At 42.2% G+C, this 23,997-nt stretch overlaps 1 protein-coding gene across 1 annotated transcript in view; it reads right to left on the bottom strand.

Moving 5' to 3' along the window:
• Positions 1 to 21,381, bottom strand: part of VWC2 (von Willebrand factor C domain containing 2) — a 52,805-nt gene extending 31,424 nt beyond the window's left edge. Inside the window, exons 1-2 of the mRNA XM_062499983.1 lie at positions 20,668 to 21,381; positions 13,856 to 13,985 (exon numbers count right to left, since the gene is read on the bottom strand). Coding sequence (XP_062355967.1) covers positions 13,856 to 13,985; positions 20,668 to 21,381 — 844 coding nt within the window. The remainder of the gene's footprint in view (positions 1 to 13,855; positions 13,986 to 20,667) is intronic.
• Between the last annotated feature and the right edge of the window lie 2,616 nt (positions 21,382 to 23,997).

The raw sequence follows: 23,997 nt of genomic DNA, 5'->3' as shown, positions 1-23,997 counted from the left end.
TTTAATGTACCCAGAAGCTCTCTGTGAACACAGCCTACAAACGCATTACATACCCCAGCCCAGACAGGCAGCTCCACTTGGCCATGAACTGGATGCCCTGGCACAGATGGATCCATCTTGCTATTTGAGACTTAGATCTATATATATTATTTCCACAAGGAAAACCAGGCATCAAGGGCTACTCCCCATTTTATTAAAACATATATATTCCAAAAATCAAACTAACTAAATATTCTAATTCAACTCAGAGCAATATCTACCTTTTACAAACAATGCTTCTCTAGCTGGAGTATTCAGAGGAGACTGAAGGAACCTTCACCGAAGTTAGAGGCAGGGCTTTGGTGAGAAAGTTTTAGGTCTCTGACTCCACACAAGATACATTCATACACACAGACACCACTTCCTATGTATCCAGCTGCTGTGCTGCAAAAACCATTTAACTTCTGATCCTAACCCCTGACTGAAAATTATGTTAATAGCTATTCAATTCAAACTCTGCTAAAAAACTAACCCACAAATTTGAACAAGAACACAGATTTTTAATTATAAAGTGGACAAGAAAGGAGAGAAGGGAAAAGAGAAGATAATAGGTTAAATCATCTTGTTACTTACCTTGAAAGAAGCAGTCACTCCATCAAAACAAGAGATAACAAGAATGTATGAAATTACTCAACCCACCTATTTAAGCTCCATATTTTACTGATTTCATGCAAGTCCCACCTGTGTTACAACCATCCACAACTTGAATCTACAGACAATTCACTACATGGTAAGAAGAGATTTGATCTTAAAATTACTCTAATGCTGACCTCTAGTGACAACTGGTGGGAATTTACCTTTTTATGGACCTGTCCATTTGGGAATACATTATTTTGGCTTCTCTGAAATTGCAGAGCTTGCTCCAATTCACAGCTACCCCCACTACAAGGAGTGTGCAGCTAAGGAGAGACCTTGAACTCGCATTTATTACAGTCACAGGTGAATTAAGGGTGATTTACCACAGTCTGTAGAGATGCTATGATTAAATCCAAACCTCACTTATTAAAAAGAGGAAAAGGCAACAAAATACAAACACTAGATTTTGAGCCTCATAACTGTAACCAATGCATTACAGTATCAACTACAGAGAACTAATTACAGACAACTGCCCACATCTTCAGGCAACAAAAATGTCATCTTTCATCTCTGGGACCATAATAACACGGCAACCTCTAGTGCTCTACAGCAAAAGCAGTCCTGCAGCTTGAGCAATACTCCTGCAGCTTTCTGTGCAAAACAAGGCTGTGATGGGCCCTTGGGGGCAGGCATTTCCCATGCACACCCATTACAGCATAGTCCAGGTTACAGCAAGTCACCAACCACCTTGTCTCATGAAAGCAAAGAGGAAATGAGAGAGGCTGCTCCAGAATGCAGCCTCAAATACTTCCGTTGATGGAGCATCAACAACATCCACATCATAAAAAATTTCTTTCTTATATTGAGTCTAAATCTATCTTCTTTTAGTTTAAAAGCATTACCCCTTGTCCTACCTCAATTAAAATTTTTGCCTCAGTGTCTGGGAGGCAAAGCGATGGCCATGGACCTCTGTAGGCAACTGTTTCAAGAGGGTTCCCCAAGTGGGAAATGTTTTCATCAAGTATGGTGATTGATGACCCTTTTAGCATGTGTTTTTGTATATATATCTGTGCATACACACACACACAGGCACGTTGAAAGAACATGCTTAGCCAGGAGGCTGGAAATCTGCCAGCTGAATCTCAGAGTTTGAGAACTTGGAGCTGATCCCAGCTTAGACTAAATAGAAATGGGTTTTGTGTTATCTGAATATATAACATTCCCTTTTGCATTGTACAGATCTTGTAACCCCTGTATATCATTTACATGGACATGACTGGTGTCGGGGGGATTTTCACATTCTGTCAACTGTCCACCCTAAATATTTGTTTCTGTAAAGGCCTCAAAACCAGAGTCGAGAAAACTTCTGCCTTCCTGAAAGCTTGCTTAACATACTGCAAAAGTTTCCAGACTGCTCCTCCACTTAGCTGATAACACAGGGATTTTTATGGAAGCATCTTCTGGTGCACAGCCATGGCCAGGTGACAGCACAGACAGCAGCACAGTCAGGGAGAGAGCCCCAGGGCCCTGAGGAAGCGTGCACCACAACACAACATGGAGCCAAAGACTAATCAGTCATACCTAGGCACAAACACAAACCCATGTATTTCAAGATAATTGACTTGACTCTTCAGTAATTTTGACTGGAATCAGCTGTCACAACAAACGTAACTTCAGAAGACTGAAGATTAAATACTCAGCTTATGTGAAATTAAAAAGTCCTCCCATCCTGATAAATATGCCACCTTCTCATAATGTAGACCGCATAATGGTTAAAACATCTCTGCTGAATAAGCTGCTGGCAAGAAAATCCAAGGAAGTGTTTATTTTTCAGCACCACAGGCATATAAACGGTACATTTGATGAACACCTGCTTGCCAGCAAGCTAAGCAGGCTTTGGCAGCAAACCTGGATCTTCCTTCCCCCAACTCTTGGACTTGATGATTCTTCTAATGTCTTAGCAGCTTACTAATCACAGCAAAGCACAAGTCACGTGAGAAGGAAAGCATAGCTTATTTAAACACACTGAAATCAAACCCCAACTTGTAGATTTAATGTCTAGGCTACAAACTAGGTAAATGAAGCTTCCTCATGTATGCCAGCCACATGTAGGAGTGCTTAAAGATGTGCATATATAATTAGACTTAATTATCTAAGAGGGTTGGCAGGCAGGAGTGGAGGGTAGAGAGAAAGAAGGGGCAGAGGCTTAATAATGGAGACAGAATTGCCTCTAAGTTGTCATAATCATCATCTAGCTTGGACATCAGCACAAAGTGGTATTCAAAACAATCATTTGCTCATGTTAGTGGCTGTCAAAGCTCCATCTAATTCATTCATTAACAAAATATCAGGTTAGCAAGCTGCTGTGGCCAGAAGATAATTAGTTTTCATTGTGGGGTGGCACATTCTGTATCACACTGACATAATAAGTCCATAAACTACTATAATTTATTTGCTTCTCAGCCTTTTTTTCCCCCATTAGTTCTTCAGCAGATTGCATTAAACATGCACAAACTGTAAGTACAGAGAGTCTTTTGACCAATCTCAGAAGTCTTAGACAGCCTGGATAGCTATTACACAAGCAGTTCATGGGTGACTTGCCTTTAGGTCATTTAAAGAAAGGTTGGTAGAATGGCTGAGAGCAGACCATGCCAAAAAGGCATCCTTATTAGGTATCATCTCCATCATCTACAAGTACTGAGTAAGGTGCTACTGTGGCCCAGCACACACCACCAGGATTTTGCAATGGCTGTGCAGGAAAAGGACTGCTGCTGTTTTCACATCTCTTCATTAGATCCATCTTCCTGCCTTCACAAGAAAGCACCCATCCAGGATGGGTTTTGTTAGGCTAAAGTCAAGACAGCCATTACTTTTTCTCCAAAGTAATTTAAAAAGAAGCAGTTCAAAAAGGAAATTTTAAGATTTGGACAGTAGAAAACAGTGTTGTATTTCTGTTCACATGAAAATGAGCAGGTTTCAGGGAGGTTCTACAACATGCCACCCCAGACAGTTTTACGGTAGCTGGGTTAAGGCATTTTATTCCTTCTATCAAAGACATGATCTTCATTCTAATCCTAGGAAACTGCATATCAGCACTATCTTCTGCAGTGAGTTCATGAGTTAATTATGTGGTTTTCAAAGACTTCATGTATGATGTAATTAGATTTTCTTGCTTCTCCCTTGACTTGTGAGCACAGGGAAGATTGTCATTGGTATTATCCCTCTCCCCTGGTACCACATGTTATCACATGATTTTTAATTCATGCACTATCACTACTGGAAGCCTCATCTGTTCTCTCAGGGGAATATTCTGTGGAGTTTGTTGCTGCTCTTCTCTGTACTTCTGCAACCTCTTCTTGCTGACTGCTCAGCAAACATGGAAGATTATATAAACCAGGTGGGAAGAAGTAGTCTTCAAATAAAAATGTACTTCTGATAAATGCAAGCCTTTCTTAATGAAGCCTGGCAGATGTTTACATACAATAGTTCACACTGATATGTAAATAAAACCACTTAGCAGAAATCTTAACAAAAGGTCATCAAAACACCCCAAAAATTTCTTTCAGTACTTAACATGGTTTCACTGAATTTCATTTACCAATGTGCTGCCTTGTTGTTTGGCTTCATGAGATACTGTTAATGGTCACTATTCCTTGCTCTGTTAATGGTCACTATTCCTTGCTCTTCTGTCTTTAACAGGACTCGTTATTTGCACATCTCCCCCAGAATTGTCTGGCTTAACCAGTTATTTCCCTTTTGAATACAAAATGTTCGAGAAGGTCTAACATCTTAGTAGCAGAAAGGAATGGGAACTATTTTGGAGCATAACAAGTTATTTTTTCCGGAAAAAGCAACTAACATCGCACTTTAGTGAAACTAACTCTGACAAAGGAGATAACACTGCAAGTATTTGAAACACAGGAGGCCCAAAAGTAATTTTTTGGCTATGGATCTTCTTTATTCAATGCTATTCAACAAAAAGTATTTTGAATACTGTTACAATGCATTGCTTATTCTTTTCTTCTTGTTCCATCTGATCAATTCCACTTGAAAAGAAAAAAAAAATTAAATAACACATTGGGTGAGCACACAGTGAAGATATAGATATTTTTTCCATGGGTAATAAAGAGTGTGTGACTTGCTGTTTGCAAGTACTTACAAAAAAAAAAAAAAAAAGTGGTCAGTAACCAGTGTGCTATAGCAAGAAGAAATGATGCAGGAGAAAAAACACTCATCATCTACAAGTCTGTAAGGTAAGTAGAAATTTACGCATGCATTTTTTAATGGGCCACTATCCAAGGGCTAGCAGCACAGAAATAATCAAACAGAGCTGAAGACTCAGCAGAAGAACAGCGCATTTAGAAGTGATGTTTACCAGTAGGAAGTCATTCCTCTAATGAAAATTTAACAAGCACTAGTGTAGTCAAAAAAAAATTAAAATTACCGTTTCCCTAAATGAAAATAGCAATCAAAGTTTTTGATTGCCTATCACCTTTAAAATGCTAATCATTATGGTAACTGTGTTGGTGAAGGTAAGGAATTACTTAAAGGGCATTATTTTCTTTTTTCAGGTTTGGTTTTTTTTTGGTTTTTTTTTTTTTTTAATCACTGCTGCTCTACAGCTGCTTATGCTCAAGGAAACAAAACTGTATGGATAATTACCCCTATGGAAGCAATCCAAAGGTTCACAAGGTAAAAGCTCCTTACCCCTTAAAGATCAAGGTTTTAAATTAGGAAAATGCTTAAGTCTCCAGCTGATAAAGATGTTTGACCTGCTGGGCAAAGGTAATCGCCAGGGACTTAATTCAGGATTCTCTCAGCACACAACACAGAGGGGATCCCCAGTGCAGTAGTTTCAAACAGTAAGATGCTACTTAGAGCAACAAAAAAAACAAGCACTGCAATTTTAAAAATATTAATAAAAAATAAGAGAAGCTTTTAGCCTTTTCCCTAAGACCTCATCACTCCTTCTCCTTCAGAACCCTTTTCTAAACACTGGCAGAGGTGTCCCAGTCAGCTCCTGGTCAAGCTCATGTCAAGAAAGGAAACAGGTTTTCCTGTTGTTGATCAGCTTTTGACTTCATTTACAAATACAGTTCTAGCAGGACTAGAGGAAAACTACTGCAACTGCTGTCATGCTCCTGGTAAGACCTTCAACAAATTCAAATGAAAGAGGAGTTGTGTTAAGAAAAACCTGGCATTAGCAATACCACCCTGCATGGAAAGGCCATCATGACTGCAAAGTTCAGCCACAGAAAATCAAAGTAGTAATGGAATGAAATCTAATGAAATCAACTAATTCCCTGTTTCCATTAACCAGTAAGTCACTAGGAATAATTCACACATTCCTTAATGCCTAAATCACAACTTCCTATGAAAAAATAAGCAGAGAAAATTACACCGCACTTAGAATTATAGATTTTGATTATATCATTAATCATTAGGGGGCAAGTGTTCTTGTATGAGACAGATATGCCAACATACTACAGCACTTTAATATAAGCCTCCATTTCCCCTCAAAGCCAAGCCAACTCTTGGATGCCTCACTGAGCATAATGAAATAATAATAAAAAATGCAAAAGAACATAAAGCAAAATGCACAAGGTGCGTATCTTTCTTCATTGGTCCTTTTGATCACACCACTAAATACTAATCAGCCATGTAGACCTATTACTGTAACACCTAGCCAGTAAACAGCTTCTATTTACAAGCAGGATTATCAGCAAAGAACACAACTAAGAGCTCACATGGACCATACAGTAGCTCAGCTGACACTGGATAATGAATTAACCTATGGTAACTCAATCTGGACCAAGACAGGGTTTCAGAATCCAAGAGCTCACAATTTAATCCCATAGTGTAGTGTTCTATTCATAAGGAATATCACTCCAAGGATGTAGCATACAGCAAGATGCACACAAGTATTTCAGACCTTGGAAGCCTACATACTCCCCAAATGTCTGCCACAATTTCAGCTAGTGACACACACAAAATTAATACAAGACATCCAATAGCAGAATGGGGCAGCAAAATTAGCACTGGGAATATTTTCTCTAATGAAAAGCACATAAAGAAATACTGGATTTAGGAGACAAGGCAACCCCCTTAAAGCTTTCTCTGAACAGCAAAGAACTAATGCTGGCGGCAGTGTATGGAGCAGGGGGAGCCCACAGTGTGAGATCTGGGACCTATTTTTCCCTTTTTACACTTTACCTATGTCCACGTGTGAGGAAACAAAACTGCAATATAAACTCAGAGAATTCTTAAATGAAGAACTTAAAAAGCTGACAGGCAAACAAAACCCCAAAGCAATTGATGATGTCATTTTGGGAAGCATGGACTAGCATTCTGCTAGAAACCAAGTAAATGCCCAAATGCTGCTCTATGTAACAGAGAAATTGTCAGGAAAGAAAAATCAAGCAATAGCACACTGTTTACTTCAATACTCTGATGGGTATTTGCAGGAAGGCACTTCCCTGTCCAAACCCTAACCAGCACCCAGAACTACACAGGATGGCAGATATAGTGCTTGTCATGGCAGTTTCACATAAGGTACATCAGATACATTAAAGTTTCTAGAAAATTTTCTCCTCCCATCCCAGGATTTCAGTGTCTCTTCTTTTTCAGTACAGCAACCACATTCATTTTTCTGCTCAGGAGGCCAACACAAAACACACTTTAAGATGCCAGGCAGCTGTGACACATGGAAGTTCTGACCACCATGAGGCAGATTGTTTCCCACACTCACCTGGAACCATCACCACTAAACAACAGTTTGGAGCACAACATCATTGGCTTTTGCTTCAATTTACAGTAAAATGACAATTCCTGCAAGCAGCTGCCATGAAAGTGGACTGACACAGCAGAATTTAGCTGTCATATATGACTTAAGCCTGCAGTATCATGTAAGAGGCAAAAAACTGAATGCTTTTCAGGCTCACTGTAACAGCCTGTAAAGAAAAAATATTGCAAAATGAGTTCTGAAAACTTTATAGGATACACTGCATTTATAGTTTAATAGGCTCTTCTACATCCTTCTACTTAAGTATAAAGTACCACATTAAATACCAAAGTTAGTATAATTTCTGATTGTCCTCGTGTCTGAGCAAAATGATGGGACATTATATACTCAGGGGCAGTTACACATGCCTCTTGACAGCTGAACTCCCAAGTGAGAGCATTTTGGCCTCTGGAAGGAAAAAAAAAAAAGCAAAAATATTTATTTGCAATAAACATACTATATAAACTGATTTATCCTTGTAACTGATCTAGGCTGAGTATAACTGGGTATATACTTTTGCTATATCTTCAGACAGCTCTGACTGGTTTTCCATACTTAGGAAAATATGTGTATCCCGAAAGTCAACATAACTTGTATGCTAAACAAACACCCTTGGAGGGAATAACAGCACCTACCACTACTTAGCCAGCTGAACACAAGCGATGCCAACAGTGGATCGTACGCATGCATGGAAGCGAGCTGGAAACAAGGCCTGTATAGTTTTGGCATAAGGTTTTGCTCAGCCCACTTTGCAGTGCTGATCCATGTGCATTTAAACAGCTTTGGATCTAAAAAAATGGCACAAGAATAAAATTCTCTGATTTCTGCACAGGAAGCACATGTGGCCTATACAGCCACCAACTTTACCACAGCAGAGAGAAGGTGAGCAGAGAGATGAAACAAGTTTAAAGGAATTCCTTGAATGAAGACAGTACAGACCAAACTTCCTCTCAGCTTCAACAGCAGAAACCAAGAATAAAACTACTGCAACTAGTTCACCAACTTCACCTACCAGATTTGGAAGCCACTTTAAACACCCAGTGCAGACTAAAAGAAACAAGACTGTTGTTTCAATACATGGCTGACAAAATATCTGCTACAGATTTTCAACCCACCTGCATAATCTCTAGGCAATTTTAATCAGATACTGTTTGTGCAACTTAAATGGTGTTTTTCTCCCTGTAACATTAATTCCCTCTAGAACATTAATATTTCTTGGTGGTCACATATTATAAATAATTTTGTGAAATACACTCTAATAAAGTGGAGAGTCCACACAGGAGTTTTTGCTAAGCGACTCGTGCCACACAGAAGCCCGGAACAAATGTTACCCTGAATACACAAGCATTCAAATGCCTCAAGTAAATACATTAGAAGGGAACAAATCACATTGGTGCATACTGTGTGGATGGAACTGGGATTAGTTTGAAATGATTTCTTGTTCATTAGGTTATTACTTTTTCATGTGCATTCCATTTTTAAAAAATAAATGAAATACTGTTTCAATCTTATCAACTGAAATTTACAATTATTTTATGGTACCTGTGTTTTACATCAAGAAGAGGCCACCGTGACCACTTGACTTGATCCCCTCCTTATAATGCAGACTGAAGAAACCACTCTCAGGCTTTAAAACTTCTGGATCTCATTTGCTATATATAAATTAGCTGCCAAAGCATGACTGAAAAAGGTATTTAGAGTTAAAATAGAAAGAGGAAGAGAGGACAATCAAAGGCATTAACTACTTAAATTTCACAGCAGTTACATTCCTAATGTTTGCAATAGCCCTGCCTTGACCTCTACTTGGACATCAGCATGACCTTCTTCATTGCTGAGATTAAGGCATTTATGGTCAAGGTCATATCATATTTTATTTAAACACACTGCAGAAGGACATTAAATTTTACAGGTGAGATTCACCATGGTACTTGAGCAAAGCTGGGGCTGCAGGGCAGAGCAAACAGCCAGCTCCCATGAGAGCTGACAAGGTGCAACTTCCCTTCATGGGCCCATGAACAAACAACCTCATCTTTCTTATGGCCAGCCAGGTCTCACAGCCCAAAGTAGCCTCTCTCCACCTGGATCTTAGAAGGACGACAGGGGCAACAGTGCTGCATCAACCAGCACCACTGAGTCCCGAGGTGAGACAAAGTCCTGTTTTATGAACAGTAGCAAAAGGAGACAGCAGCTCTGCCAGCCATTACCAGGGTTTTGGTCCCTGGAGAGCTCCTTCTCTCAAATGGAGGTCCCCACTTGCCATTCAGAAGCACTTTTAAGTCACCTTGGGCCTAAACACCGTAATTGCACAGAAAGGTACTAAAGCAAGTTTCAGTGAATCAACCTCACAGCACCAAGATACAAAACCATCACCACATGCCCTTCCTGGCTACAGCACATTACACCTGCACCTCGCTAACAGCAATCATTTCAGCCAAATGATGCACGTGTTTCAACCATAACTATGAACACAAATATCAAGTAAGGTCCTGACCCATTCCACCTAAGGCACCTGAAATGACTACAATCAGTAGTCTCCATATTGCACAGCCAGTAAGAACAGGCATCTCCTGCAAATGTTACAGACCTGAGAACACACTTGATCCTCCAGGAATCAGTGTTTTTATTTTTGACTGTACAGCCATGAGCCTTTGCTGGAAGTAGGAGTTCAGCTCTCCCTGCTGTAGACAGAGAGACAACACTGACACACAGATAGATGAAGGAAGGCAACAGGTTTCGCTTCATTTTATCTGGGGCAATCTTTCAGCCATATAATGAAATAAAAATCTCTTGGGGACCTTAGATCAAATATTTTTGGTCTAGCAACCATGACTCCCCCATCAGGCTCCACGTGGGTTACAGGTTTAATCTCATCTTGCTGCAAGCACACCGGCAGGAGTGGGGCCACCCCTGACTCCATCGGCTGCTCCATGGCTGCGGGCTTAGGAGAAGCAGAATTCAGCTGTGTATGCCTATCAAGGCTCTAATGCTGGGAATAGAAGTGGAACACACAACCAAGGCAATTTAATCTAGAGGAAGGTAATTCACTACCAGTATTACCCCCTGCCCCCTTCCACATGCATGTCCCAAATGCATCAGTGACCAGACTTTCCCAATGAAAGAGCGACTGTATGCCCATTATCTCTGCCCTTAAGTCTGCACAAACTGTAGAAATGTGTGTACCTGAATCCAAGGTTATTGATATTGCTGTGAACAGGGACGTCTTCCACAAAAGTAACCACAATGCTAATACTGTGTAGCAGGATGGAGATCTGAACTGGGCACCTGTTAACCTACTGTAACTTTCTGAAATCAGATTTAACTTTCTGGATGATTTTTTTCTTGTGGATGGTGCTGATGATTACCAAAAGCATGAAGCTTATCATGTCAATCCACATGAGAAGGAAGCCTCTCCTCCATCCCCCTCTGACCTCCCCTGTTTCCTTTCAGGTCATTTATGTAAGATAAACACAAAACAGCTCTCTCCATTGCAGTAACTTGAGACAAAAAAAAACAGGATAATTCCCCTAATCCCAAGATCTTCTCAGTGAGGTGTTATCTTTTGCCTCTTCTATATACTACTTTTCAGAGCAAGTGTTCTTTTATAGCCCTGTCCCTGCCCTTAAAGAAGAAAATAGTATCTTCAGCTATGGAACTACCCAGGCTTCTTTTTAAAAGTCAGGATGTGATATAGAAGATTATTAAATACTGCACACACAACTATTCTTTAATTCCACAGGTTTTCCATTCACCACTGCTTACATCCAGAGCAAGTCTTTGCCTACACACATGCGCAGCTGTAAGCCCAATGTGCATTTACACATCTGCCCCTCCTCATAAGGGTTGCCAGCAAATTTGAGAAAATAGAGAAGTCAACTACACACCTACTTTCCTACAAGAGATAAGGCACAGGGTCTTACACCTGTCAAGACTCTGAATTCACTAATTTCTAATAATCACAGGCTTTCACTAGGTCTCCTCCATACTTTTAGTCGGGCATCTGTATACATTCTTGCCAGTGACAGAGGTAGTCACTCAGCTCTCACTGTTGGGTCACTGCCAGCAATCTTCCACCAGGCAAGCCGGGAAGGTGTTGGGAAGGTGTTGTACATTAGGAAGTCTCAGGAAAGGGAGGGAAATCCGTTTGACTACGTGCATTTTTAACACACAAATGCTAGTCAATGTGGAGAACCCAAACTTCACCTCCCACCCCTTCTTGCTCTACTGCAGATCAGGATAGCAGTTACCTCACTTGGAGGCTTTCTATGGCTCCATCTTTCCCGCTATTCAGGTTAAACGGCTGAGCTCCCTGTACATCACCCAAAGCTCTTTTGTGTCACTAACATGATGTCATTGACGTAACAATTAACCCTGAAGCACAACGCAATGATTGTTTCTCCAACTCACATTCACAGCACATTTGTTCCAGCAGGCTTGAAAATGAGAGGATGAGGCAGGTTAGGTTTTCCTGCTCAGCAGGTTTTTGCTCCAATCTAATTAAAAACATTTAGCAATTCACTGAAGTTCCTAGAACACTGCAAATGTAACATACTTTAAAATAAGCTCTAAAAGCAAACAGTCCTTTTTTTTCAAATGCACTACCCAGATGGAGAGGTTTCCTCAGAAGTTTCTTCGTGATCTTATACTAAAACTGCTGAACCAGAAAAGTTGAGCTGCTTCTGAGCTATCTTGGTCTTGTTGTTATTGCTAATGGTTTTCTTCTTCATCTAAAAGCTAGCAAGGAAAGCCACTGCTGGTTCTCTGACATGCAGAGAAGTGACAGTACAGCTCACTAGACACAGGCAGCTGTGGTCACCTTGGTCTGAAACTGGGTCAGAGGTGCCAGCTCATGGTTATACGGGCAAAATATGCAAGCAATATTTGGGATACAGAGGCTGAAGACAAGATCATCCTTTTCTTGCTGGTAGAACTCAGGTAATACAACTTTAACAGCTCTGAAAAGGCAGCTTCCTCACAACAAAAGATATGTTTCATGTTACAATTATTGGTAACTTTTCTTCATTTCTGTGGAAATGTCAGGCAATCTGTGTGAACAGCCAAACCAAGCCCTGCACTGCTACACCACCTTAATCCAAAAGAGAGCCATCAACAGGAGATTGCCACTACTGTGCATTATGTTGCTGCTTGTGGGAGAATGTGTTCTGATGGAAGGTCAACCCAGCTCCAAATGCTGTTAAGATCCCTGGACAAACTCTGTGGGAAACACTACAGAGTCTTCCTAGCTATCATGCTTGTAACTCCATCCTTGATACTGAAAACAGACCTTTTGCCAGCTAAAGTCACTTTGACCTGGGGAGCTGCAGAAGAGTATGTTACACACAATGCCAGCGATACTCTTGCCATCAAACAAGTACTAAAGGACCCTTTGGACTAGCTAGATGTGACATCATCAGCTTCCAAATTCAGACTTTCTCAGAAACTGTCCCTAAATGCCTCGAAAAATGTCTGTCCTCATCTCCAGAAACAAGAGTGCCCTTAAGCTGTACAGCCAAGAATAAATTCCTTCAGGGTTCTAACAACCAATTAAGGGATGTGAAGCAATTACTTTTATATCCATACAAATGAAACTCCTCCAATGCAATTAACAATCCCTTATCATCTACTGTTGAATTTGTGGAAACCATATGCTGTACACTCTCCTCCCCCAACTTTCCCACAATTTTAAGCAGGTTGTTTTAACTAATGTAATGAAACCTACGTCTTCAAGACAAATAATAGATGTGTGCACATTATCTGAGAATTTTAAAATGTCTTTTTTAATTTTAAATACAATTTCATTTGAGATTTTGTAGCTTTCATTTCTATTAATAAATTATCATTTCTCCTTTATAAGTGATGAGCTACTATGTCATGTAATTTCTTTCCTCTAAATAGACTAAGACTTTGATCTAATGCAAGCCCTTGCTGGGAGTAGAGAGATTCTCTGTCTAATTTAGTTACAAAAAATATTCAATTAAACTTGGGAGTTTAATCCATTTAGTTATGAAAATTAGATGAGCTCAATAAGGTACATTTGATTCGCCTTAAGGGGAAAAAAAAAAGAAGAAGTAAAAAAAAGAATATCTGAAAGGGAAACAAATATGAATGGAGAACAAAAGTAGCTTTTCCTGCTCAGGTTGAAAGGCAGATAATATGAAGAGTCTGAGTTCCATTTGTGTGCCTATATAAAACACAGCCACAATGACAGTGCAAATTATATATCCAAGAGATACATGAACAGGTGGTATTAACATCCTAATTGTCTCTCGGGTAACAAAAATCACCATAGGTCATGACTGAGTCCACCCCAGTGAAGGGAGATCTGATTCTTCCACACACAACTCTTCTCCATCTCCATTAGAGGAAGAAGAAAAATATCTGAATTATTTCTCAAAAGCAGAACAGAGCAACATGGACCTCCTCCTACAGAAGCCTCCTCCTAGTTTTGCAGCCCCCACTCACCATTTTTGCAGATGGGACAGCACTGGTCAGGCTCATACACGGGATCCACACACTCGGTCTGGGGACAGGCTGAGACCGTGCACAGCACTTCACCGTTGGCTTCACAGCGACACCTCTCACACGGGGAAACCTGAAACACAAACCCAGTCACCCTTTAACTCCTTCGCTTCGTGTGCCCCTGGAGCACGCGGTGCCCACCTCCTCACCTGCAATGTTCTTTCCTTCACATGTTTTTCCTCCCCACCCTAAAACAAATGGGTTTTGTGGCCATGCAGAGAGCAAGACTGGGCTCCTGCAAGGTTACAGAACCAAAGCAGCAAAAGAAAACCAAAACAAACCAGGTTCATCTCTGAACCTATGCCCCAAATGGGAAAGTCAGAGGGACGCTGAAAACAAGAACAGTGAAGACTTTTAATACAAACAAAAATAACCTTACTGAATTTCTAATGGACTTCCAGAAAATTAAGTTCATAATGTAGTTTAGTTCTATTAGAGGTTCAAAAAATAATTTAGAGAAAAAGATATGTATTTTAAGAAGAAAAGTTTTGCTAAATGAACTTTGAAACTTCTTTTAATGGAAATCCTTACTTTAATTTTTGAGGTTTGAAAGTATTTTGATAGCAGGAAGTTACATTTTATTGAAAAATACATTTTTCAAAGAGAAGTCAGGGAAAAAAACCCATCTTTTTGAATGCAGGTATTTCCCAGAGGTTAATTGTTTTTGGACAATTCTTCTAATACTTGGAATTTTCTGGAAGGAAGTTGAAATTCAAAGAAAGGGGTGAAGGAAAATACAGGTAAACCTTTATACCTAGTGAAAAGTTACTGGGTTTGAAGAACTCTTACAGAACAGGAATACTATGAGGTAGTTACTTGAAAGACCTACTTCAAAGAAATTAATTCCCAGCAAAAGAGTAGCAAGACTCTCTTTAGTAAAAAATGGACTTTGAAATGTCTGCATTTGCCACATGTACAATTCCAGCTGTCCTCCTCAGCATTCCAGACCTGGCACATCACACTTACATTGCTGGCATCCTCATACCAGACAAGATAGAGGGAAGCAAGGATGTGAAGAGCAATAAAGGCTACACTGTAAATCTCATTGCTGCCCTCCATAAAACCACATGGGTACCCATGCTCAGAACACAAGATGGAAATGCAGCTGAACATTATTATTAGTGATCCTCTAAATGTATAATCTGTGCAGATTACTGATCTACTTAAGGAGGACGTTGTTCTTTTTTGGACCCTTTTTCATTCCAGATTCCAGCTGATGCAGACAATCCCCCATTGCACTTCTCCAGTAAGAGCAGAAAAAAAAAAATTAAGAAAGAAAAGAATTATTTGTTATGAAGAATCACCCAGATGTCTAACTTGCAGATCATCTACTTCTTATCCCTATTTTTCAGGCAGCCTATCACATATTTTCGTCAAATCCATTCTCTGCTTGCTTGCCTCTCACATCCTTCTCACTTCCAAAGTTCAAACATGCTGATGCTTGCAAAGCATCATCTCCAACTAAGTGCTCATTCATGCTTTGCTACTTCCCTTCCCACCTGTTATTTGCTTATGCACTCACATAACTTTCATGCCCTCCCCTCTGCTTAGAAAGCCTAAATAGGGTCTCCTGCTGTGTTGCTTTCTAATTTTATTACTATTATTTATTTCAGGTTTCTTTTGCTAGCTATTCACTTTGTGTTTTCTCTTTGCTTTACACTTTGCCAAGGGTAACACCACAGCATATGTTTATGAAGTCCCACACAGAGGTTGAAACCTTGTGCAGAAGATCTTTATTGCAGACTTTGGGACAACTTTGTCCTGTAATTGCTTTTAAACCGTCATGTTCACTTCCAGAGCTGGTGTGTCAGCAAATGAGGACGTTTCTGATCCAGTGCTCAGAGTTGAAAGGCTCAGGAATTTCAAGTAATCACTTGAACCACATGTTAAGTTTTCAGTGTCAGCAAACCTGAACTCCTAAATATAAAGTCAATAAAAATAATGCTTCATTCTAGAGTTATATCTAGAAATAATACTTACTAAATGATAAAAACGCTGCTTTTAAGGAGAACTGATTTTTAAAAGTATTATTTTCAATATAAAAATATTATAAACCACATAATCCTACTTGAAAAAAGATACCAACACTCAGTTCCAAGGATCAGAATCAATAAGGCAAACCTACAGCTTTCAAACAAATTTAACACTTTTTCTATGACTTGGAAAATATGCAAATTTGCCAGCCATAAAAATTTAATGAGATCAGTAGCTACCACAACAGACATTCCTCAGTCCAGGACACTGCTCAGTAGCTGTGTTTTTCAATATTGGAAGTGGTGTAAAAACTAGAGTATATGATGACAGTCAGCAAACAAGGCAGCACCCTGATGTTATTCCTAAAATCTCTCCGCTGTAAAATTTAAGCACATTCTAATTATATAGGTTTACTATATTTACAAATTTGACAAAGGCTGAAATTCACAGAAAAAGTAAGTCATTTACTATTGACTGAGAAACAAAACTGATCTAATTCTTATCTAATAATGATGATTAATGTACACATTTCTGCCCTATTCAGCACATACACCTGAAGACTACATCTTTCACAAACAGAGTGCACCGTTAATGTGATACTGCAGTAATGAAGACACTTCTAGTGTAATAGATCATGGGACTTCAGGGAAACACTTATAGTACACCCTTGGTGAGCACTGTCATCTGTAGAACCCACCAACCTGAGTAATGGCAGTAGCAATTAGGAAGGTCTCCACGAGCTTATTTCTACAAAGCTGCTTTCAGGCATGCAAGTAAACCACAGTGGCTGATGAAATGGAATCAGTGTCACCCATTATCTGTTCATCTTTGGACTAAACCATAGCACATTGCTTTTTACTGATCATCAGGATACAGCAGAAACAGTAGAAAACCCTCACTTTCTGCACCTTAATGGCAACTCAATACTTGGAGACAAAATTATCACTAGAGAGAGACAATAAGACAGTGCCTGTATGTAACAGCAGCTAAATAAATCAGAATGAAAAGACACATTTGGTCCTTCATTTCCCCTCTCTATTCATGCAATGCAAGCACATTCCCTGCAGTGCAATTCCTAGTAGCAGTCAATGCAAGGAACATCCCACTTGTTCCTGTGGGGAATGACCAGCCCAGCAGCACTCATACTCAGCACTTCTGACACAACCAGGCCAGACTGGAAATAATATCACTTATCAATCCCTCTCTGATGCCTAATGATACCATGTCTCCACAGTCTACAGATGAAGCTGATAACTCTAGAGCAACAGCAGTTCTGCATATAAAAAGATGGCAGGAAGGCAACAAGAGGCAACAGAAGTCTTGTGTCTTCACCAGGCAGCCTTAAAACCTCTAGAAAATAGACTACAGGTGGGCAAAAAACCCCTAGCTCTTTAGGGTTGTTTAAAGGGAAGTTTATGAGCAGACGTATAGGAGTTGCAGGCACTGTAAAAGAGCAAATGCACTACTATGTAAACTAAGTTTTCCACTAGCGGGTTGTGAAGAAAGCTGGAGCTTAGTAAGGGTAGTAGGTCTATCCAACAGATTAATGCAAACTATCATAATTAAGAAACGACAAATCATTTGTAGTCCAAAGTCATTTGAGTGTTCCCCTACCACATGTCCAACTTTAAACACACACCAGAAAGATATTAAAACAAAACCAACAAAAAGCCGGACTAATAGCAGATATAATATCTACATTTGGTTTTTTTTAAGCCTTGAAAGCACCTAAATTAAAAAAAAAAACACAAACAAAAACAAACAAACAAACAAAAAACAACAGTCATAATCCCTAATTAATTTTCTTTTGTGCTGGAATTTTTACTAATATTTTCTTGTGAGTGACACAACTAAGGAGAACATGAATGGGGGTTATACTGACAATAATAAACATACCAGCCATTATTTTATTCCTCTGTGCCTTCAAAATACCACAGATCTTTCAAAACTTATTAGGGTTTATTGACTTTCAGATTTCCAAAGAATTTACCCACAAAAATATACCATTTGTGGTAGCAAGGAAATTCTAAAAGACACAAAGCAACAGCTTTCAAAACTATAGGCATTTTCTGAAACATTGCACTTCTGAAGATAATTCCTGGTTCTTGTAAGATTTCATACATTAGCCTTCATTTTCAAATTTTACTTGGAAGATTTGGACCACATGCTTTAGAAATCTCCAGCTTCACTGCAGAACTTTAACACCCATTGCATTTCACCAAATAAAGATTTTGCTACCAATTCCACTAGTACGGATGTTGTGATCACACTGCTATTCTGCCTCACAATACCCACAGGTGACTGAAACAGGTTTTTGAGACCTCATTCTTTCCCTACACCCAAGCTGTGTTTTGTGCTGACATCCATGTCCTTTTTGAAAACACAAAAGTGCATGCATACATGCACACACAAGCAAAGTCAGGACAGACTGCAAATCAAAAAAGAAACACATCAAACCTCAAATTCCCTGGCACACTCAGGCTCTGGCTCCAGTCAGGGAAATTCTTTGGCATGCCAAGCCTTATAGGAATTTTATATAAGCAGACTTACAAACTTGCATGCATAATTACACATATATACATAAATGTTTGTGTAAAAAATGTCACTTAAATCTTAGGAGGTCACCTTTTTCTTCCTTCAGTGATGTCTGGTACTCTTTGCCACAAATAGCAGGTGCAGAGACAGAGAAAAATCACATCGCTATCCTTTTATAACTCCTTCCCTGACCTTAATCAAGAGATAGCATATTAGTAACCTAAGACCATCAACTTTAAACTCACAAAATTACCTTTGAAACTGTGCAATTGCTTACATTTTGCAATTGCTTCCACTAAACAGCAGCAACCTGACTACATCTGCAGTTTGTGTTGGCAGACAACTCCACTGATTGCAGTGGCCTGGGCAAACAGCTGCATTTACAGCTTGTGCTCACAATATTGGAACCAACACTGAAGCTCAACTTAAAAACAAGGTTCTCACATAGGAAAATAATCAGGCTGCAGTTCCACTGCCTGATTGCGTCAGTAACTTTCCTTGCTTGTCCTGAGCAGACATCCCTTCTCACTTGTGTTTCCAAAGCTTGGTAAAACGAACCAGTAAGGTAACCAATGTTTCATTAGAAAAAGATATGAAGACAAGGTCTAAAAGCTGAATGGAGCTAAAAAAGAAAGCTGAAACCCAAATTTTTTTCACAACATTTCTCTAAATGTTACTGTTCAATGCTCCATTTTTACCAAGGCTGTCTTCAGCCATATTCAAATGTATCAGGGTACATTAAGGTTCTACGCTCACTATGACTTTAACACAGTATTTTAGGCTTGTTTTACAGCCATTGAGACACCACCACTACAGAAAAAGGCTAAGAAATGAAACTCTGTAGAAGATCATGAATGAAAAGCAGGGAGAAACTTTTAAAATGCTGACATATGGAGAGAGTGTGGAGAATCTTCATCTTTTGGCCACCTCTCAAGAATTAAGTTTGCTGGGAAAGAAAGGATCTCACAAGCCATCTCCGAAAAGGTCACAGCAACTAGCTGCTGTTAAGGTAGCTGCTCCCTCCTAAGTAGAAAACTGCCACCCAGAAGTTCAATGCAACCCTTGAGGGTGACATGGAAAAAGGGAGGATGATACAATGTTTACTGCCACACCTTGGAATTCACCCCTGCTCTGAAAACTACTGCCTAAAACGAGTAAATAACAATGCTCTTACTTATTATGGAGAAGTAGTTCTGCTCTGTTATTTATTTTCTCTTAAATTGAAGAATATGCAAAGTAATTATGAACCCAATTTATGTTTTCAGGAACATGCAAATACCAGAGAACAAAGGTGGCAACTTACTTTCAGCCTTCAAAAATACATTTTCTTTTTCTCCATCCTGAGAGGGGCTCAGCTTCCATAACCTTGAATTATATTTCATACTCCCCTCAGTTTTCATCATGAAACTCTCCTGTGTATTCAGAAATGGGTTTTGGAACAGCCCTGTATCTAACAGTCATTCACAAGAAAATTCACAAGCCATTCTTAGAGCCTGCTCACAGGTCTCAAACACAATAAAATACTAAATGGAAAAAGACAAGGTAAACAGTTGGAAAACTGGCCCCCAAGTCCAAAACTTTTGAGTTCACTGTAACATCCTGCATTTTCAATGATAACGACCTTACACAACAATGCTAGAAAGACCTTAGTCTAAAAGGACTTCCCTGAACATGAAGCTTTTCAAGCCCTTTCTTTATGTATCACTTCAATCTATACTGGAAACCACACTATTACTAAAAAGAAGGCCTGTAGTCATTCACAGAAAGCAAACATTATGCAACCTTGGCAGCACTACTCAAACACTTAAAAAGGAAAAAGTAATTATTATTAAAAAAGAAGGGATCATCACAGACTGATTAGTAGGAAAAGAAGTCAGCCCATAAAACCCTGCTTGATCCCTGAAAGGCAGAAATTTAACAGTTAATAGTTAAACAAGGAAACAAATGTATTGCTGAAAATCCATAACACCATCGAGTAGCATCCTTCCAAGTAGTATTTTTTTACTCTAAATACCAAAGGAATTAATAAAGATCAGCACCCTTATTTAAAAATGTTAGAGTATCATAGAGCAAGAAAGGTCATGTTTAAGGGGAATATTTTACAGGACTGCAGAAGTAATATTAACACAAAAATTAAAAGAGGAGGGGCAAACCCAGAACACCCTCTGAGAAAGAAGTTAAAAGATCATAGCATCACTTTAAACAAGAGAATAACCCACAAAATTACTTTTGGCTTCTTTCCTTACCATGAACTCCTCTAGGGTCTGGTAGGTTTTCCCTCGGAACTCGCAGTAGTTCTTCCTCTCCTTGCACTGCGGGCAGCACTGCGTGGTGTCCACATGGATGCAGCGAGGGTGGAGCCTGGGGCACTCGGGCTGGATACATAGCGGGCCCTCCTCAGTGCAGAGGCAGGGGCAGGCAGAGGGGCCCGGCGCAAACTTCTCCCCGATGGCATAGACGAAGCCGCTCTCGTCCACGCAGCCTTTCCCCCGGTAGTCCGGATAGGCGTACTCCTCCGGAGGCTCGGGAGTGACGCTCGCAACAGATGCTGCGAGAGATGAGTCTTCAGCCACCTGAGGTTCCTCAGGAGCAGCATCCCTTTGCTCTTGCACTTGAATGTTCCCAGATTTACTGCTTGTTCCCTGGCTGTTCCAAGCCTGCTTTTGCTTAGTCCAAGACTCCTTGTTCGAGTAGTTTCTGTTTCCTTTGCTCTTCCAGTCCCTGCTACCCTCCTCCCTCCCGCTCCTGCCGATCTCGTTCATTTTCCCTGGACCTGTCTGGCTGTCCCTTGTAGACGTGTGATCCCTCTTTTCCTGGCTCGCCTTTATCTCCTGTTTGTCTTGAGCCTTGGCCAGTTTTTGTACGGGGACGGTGGAGCTACAGAGGGCAACCATGAGGCAGCAGGTAACGAGGAGAGAACTAGAGAGAGCTCCAATTGCCATTGCAGTAGAGCTGGGCATCACCTACTGCATCCCACAGGGGACACTGCATTCACATCGGAGGGAAGCGCTTCATAAAGCCACAGTCCCTAGGAAAAGAAGGATTAGGAATACTTCAGCCTCTGCACTTCTTCCCCTCCGCACCCCGCCTCGCCTCCACCGATGCAACATCTCAAACAATATGCAACCTGCCTCTGTAGTTTATGCAAAAGGCAAACAGCCTGCTGCTGCATCCCTCCTCCTCCTCCCCCGCTCTGCCAAGTCTTATAAATAGCAGGGCTCTGGATACGGACGGGGCATCTTCGGCTCCAAGAGAGCACCACGCAGAACTCCGGGGAGTCAGCGTTTGCAAAGGCAGGTGCAGGTAAAACTCAGAGCTCTTGGGGGGTTATTTTTAACTTTCAAATGATAATATGTGAAGAAGACGGACGCCCGATGAATTAGATGGAGCTCCCCGAAATCCAGCAGGGTCCGGAATAGAAATTATCCAGTTGAGTGCTATTCACTGCCTGCACACATGATGATTTTCATTAACCTCTTATTCAGTCTGAAGTACGCCGGTTTGGGTTTTGTTTAAATACCAACCAGCGAGCACGTTTCAGTTATAGACAACTAAAATCGAGCACACTAAAGCGAGCAGACACAAACTCCCTCCCTTCCGAACTACCGAAACCAGCACACACCACCACCTCTTCTTCGCCTGTGTTCGAAATACGAGGTAGAGCCGCTCCGAGTTTCCGCAGCCGAGGCTCATTTAACCCACATCCTCGAGGAGTTCGGCTGCGTTCAGGGCTCCTCTCCCTTAAACACCGCACGCCAAATCGAAGACAAAAAAAAAAAAAAAAAAGCCAAACAGAAAAAAAACCAAACCCAAAACCAAATTACATACACAACTCCGGCCACGACAAGCAATGCCGCTCGCTCGCGGCCTCCCAGCACGACCCCACCTCCGCGGTACCGCTCCCCAAAGCCATTTAAAAGCCTCTCTCTCTCTGCCTGCCCGCCCGCCTCTCCGGCCCTCGGCGATAGCACCGCGCTCCCGCCCGGCAGCACTGCCTGGTCCGGTCCGGCCCGGCCCGGCCCGGCCCGACCGCCGCGGGGGAGCCGGGGCTCCGCGCCGCCCGCCCAAACTTTCCGGAGGAGCGGGCAGCGCCGCCCGACCCCCTCCCGGTGGAGCGAGGGGAGCCGGGCCAGCCCCTTCCCCAGCCGGGCCGGCTCCCCCGTGGCCCGGCGCGACGCCTCCGTGCCTCCCTCCGTCCCTCCCTCGTTCTGTCCCTCCGTACCTGCTCTGGCGCCGCGCTCAGCCCCGGCGGCGGCTCGGGGCGGCGAGCCTCGCCCCGCGCCCGGCTCCCATGGCGGGGCCGCGGCCGGCCGGCCGGCGGTGCCTTGTTGCTGCCCGCTCGCCTCCGCAGACCTGCCGAGCCCGCAGCGCGGCGCGGCGGCCACAGGCGGTGCGGCCCCGCCGCCCCGGGGACGGGCTCCTCCACGGGCCCCGCTGCTCTCACATGGCGGCCGGGAGCCCCCGTCCCCGGGGGCGGCGAGGCAGCACGGGGCGCTCCCTGCCTGTCTCCGCGCCGCGGGTGCGGGCCGGGCGCAGGGCGCGGCGCGGGGCGGGACTCGGTGCCCGCCGGGGGGCGGCGGTGCCGCGGCCCTGCCCGCCCCCGCCGCTGCCGGAGGGTGTGCGGGGCGGGGGCAGCTCGCTCCTGCCGCAGGGCCCCGCCGCGGCCGCGCTCCGGGCTCGGCGAGCGGCTGTCGGGAGGGAAAGCGGGGCAAGGCGGGCGCGTTGGGGGTCGGCCCCGCACGCCGGCGGCTGAAACTTTTGGCGCTGTTAGGGGCGTCGGTTCGGGGCGCGGCGATGGGCGCTCTCCCCGCGGTGCGGGACGAGCCCCTGCTGCCGGGGCCGAGTGGGCACCGCCGCGCACACCTGCGGACCCGCCCCGGGCGCGGGCAGGGGCGGCTGAGCAGCCTTTAGTCCCGTCCGTGGCTGCCCGCGCCGCAGCATCGCGCGGCACTGTGCGTTAGCGCTCCCCTGCCTGCTCTACCAGCGAAGTGCTACGTGGTTACTAGTTGAAATGCTTATGCTTTTTCGTGGCTGATGGACAGTTCTGAAGTTAAATATAGTTGCGTTTTTCTCCTTTATACTTTTATGAGACAAAAAGAAAGAAGGGTAGGATGGTCTGTTATGAAAGGACCGCTGAAGAAGTGTTGAGACAGAAACTCAGAAGAAAAGCTAGCAGTACTTTTGTTCAGGATCTAAGCGAGGGCTTGGAACTGAATAGGTTATTTATTTATGTAGTTATTTATTTTTAAGCTGCGTTAGATGACATACCAGTATAATCTTCTTTTCTGATTTTTGCTTTACAGGTGTTCCAGAACAGTCCCAGCTGCACTAACCCTCTGCTGCAGTAGCACTTTTAACATCTGCTGCGCCCTACTCATATCTAGGGTTGGATTTCCCAATGTGTTTGGCACCATATCTGAAATTTTTAGGCTAGGTATAATTTTCGGGTTTGTTTTGGTTTCTTTTTTTCCTGTTGAAATGGTAGCACTGCAGTATCAGTACTCAAGAGAGCACTGAAAATGTGCTGGATACTAATGTTTCATTGTTAAGTACCTTCATGAGCACCTGTTATTTGT

The sequence above is a fragment of the Cinclus cinclus genome, chromosome 1, assembly GCF_963662255.1.
Source record: "Cinclus cinclus chromosome 1, bCinCin1.1, whole genome shotgun sequence".
Lineage (NCBI taxonomy): Eukaryota > Metazoa > Chordata > Aves > Passeriformes > Cinclidae > Cinclus > Cinclus cinclus.
Note: the sequence above shows the minus strand (reverse complement) of the source record. Positions and strands in the feature narration are given on the sequence as shown.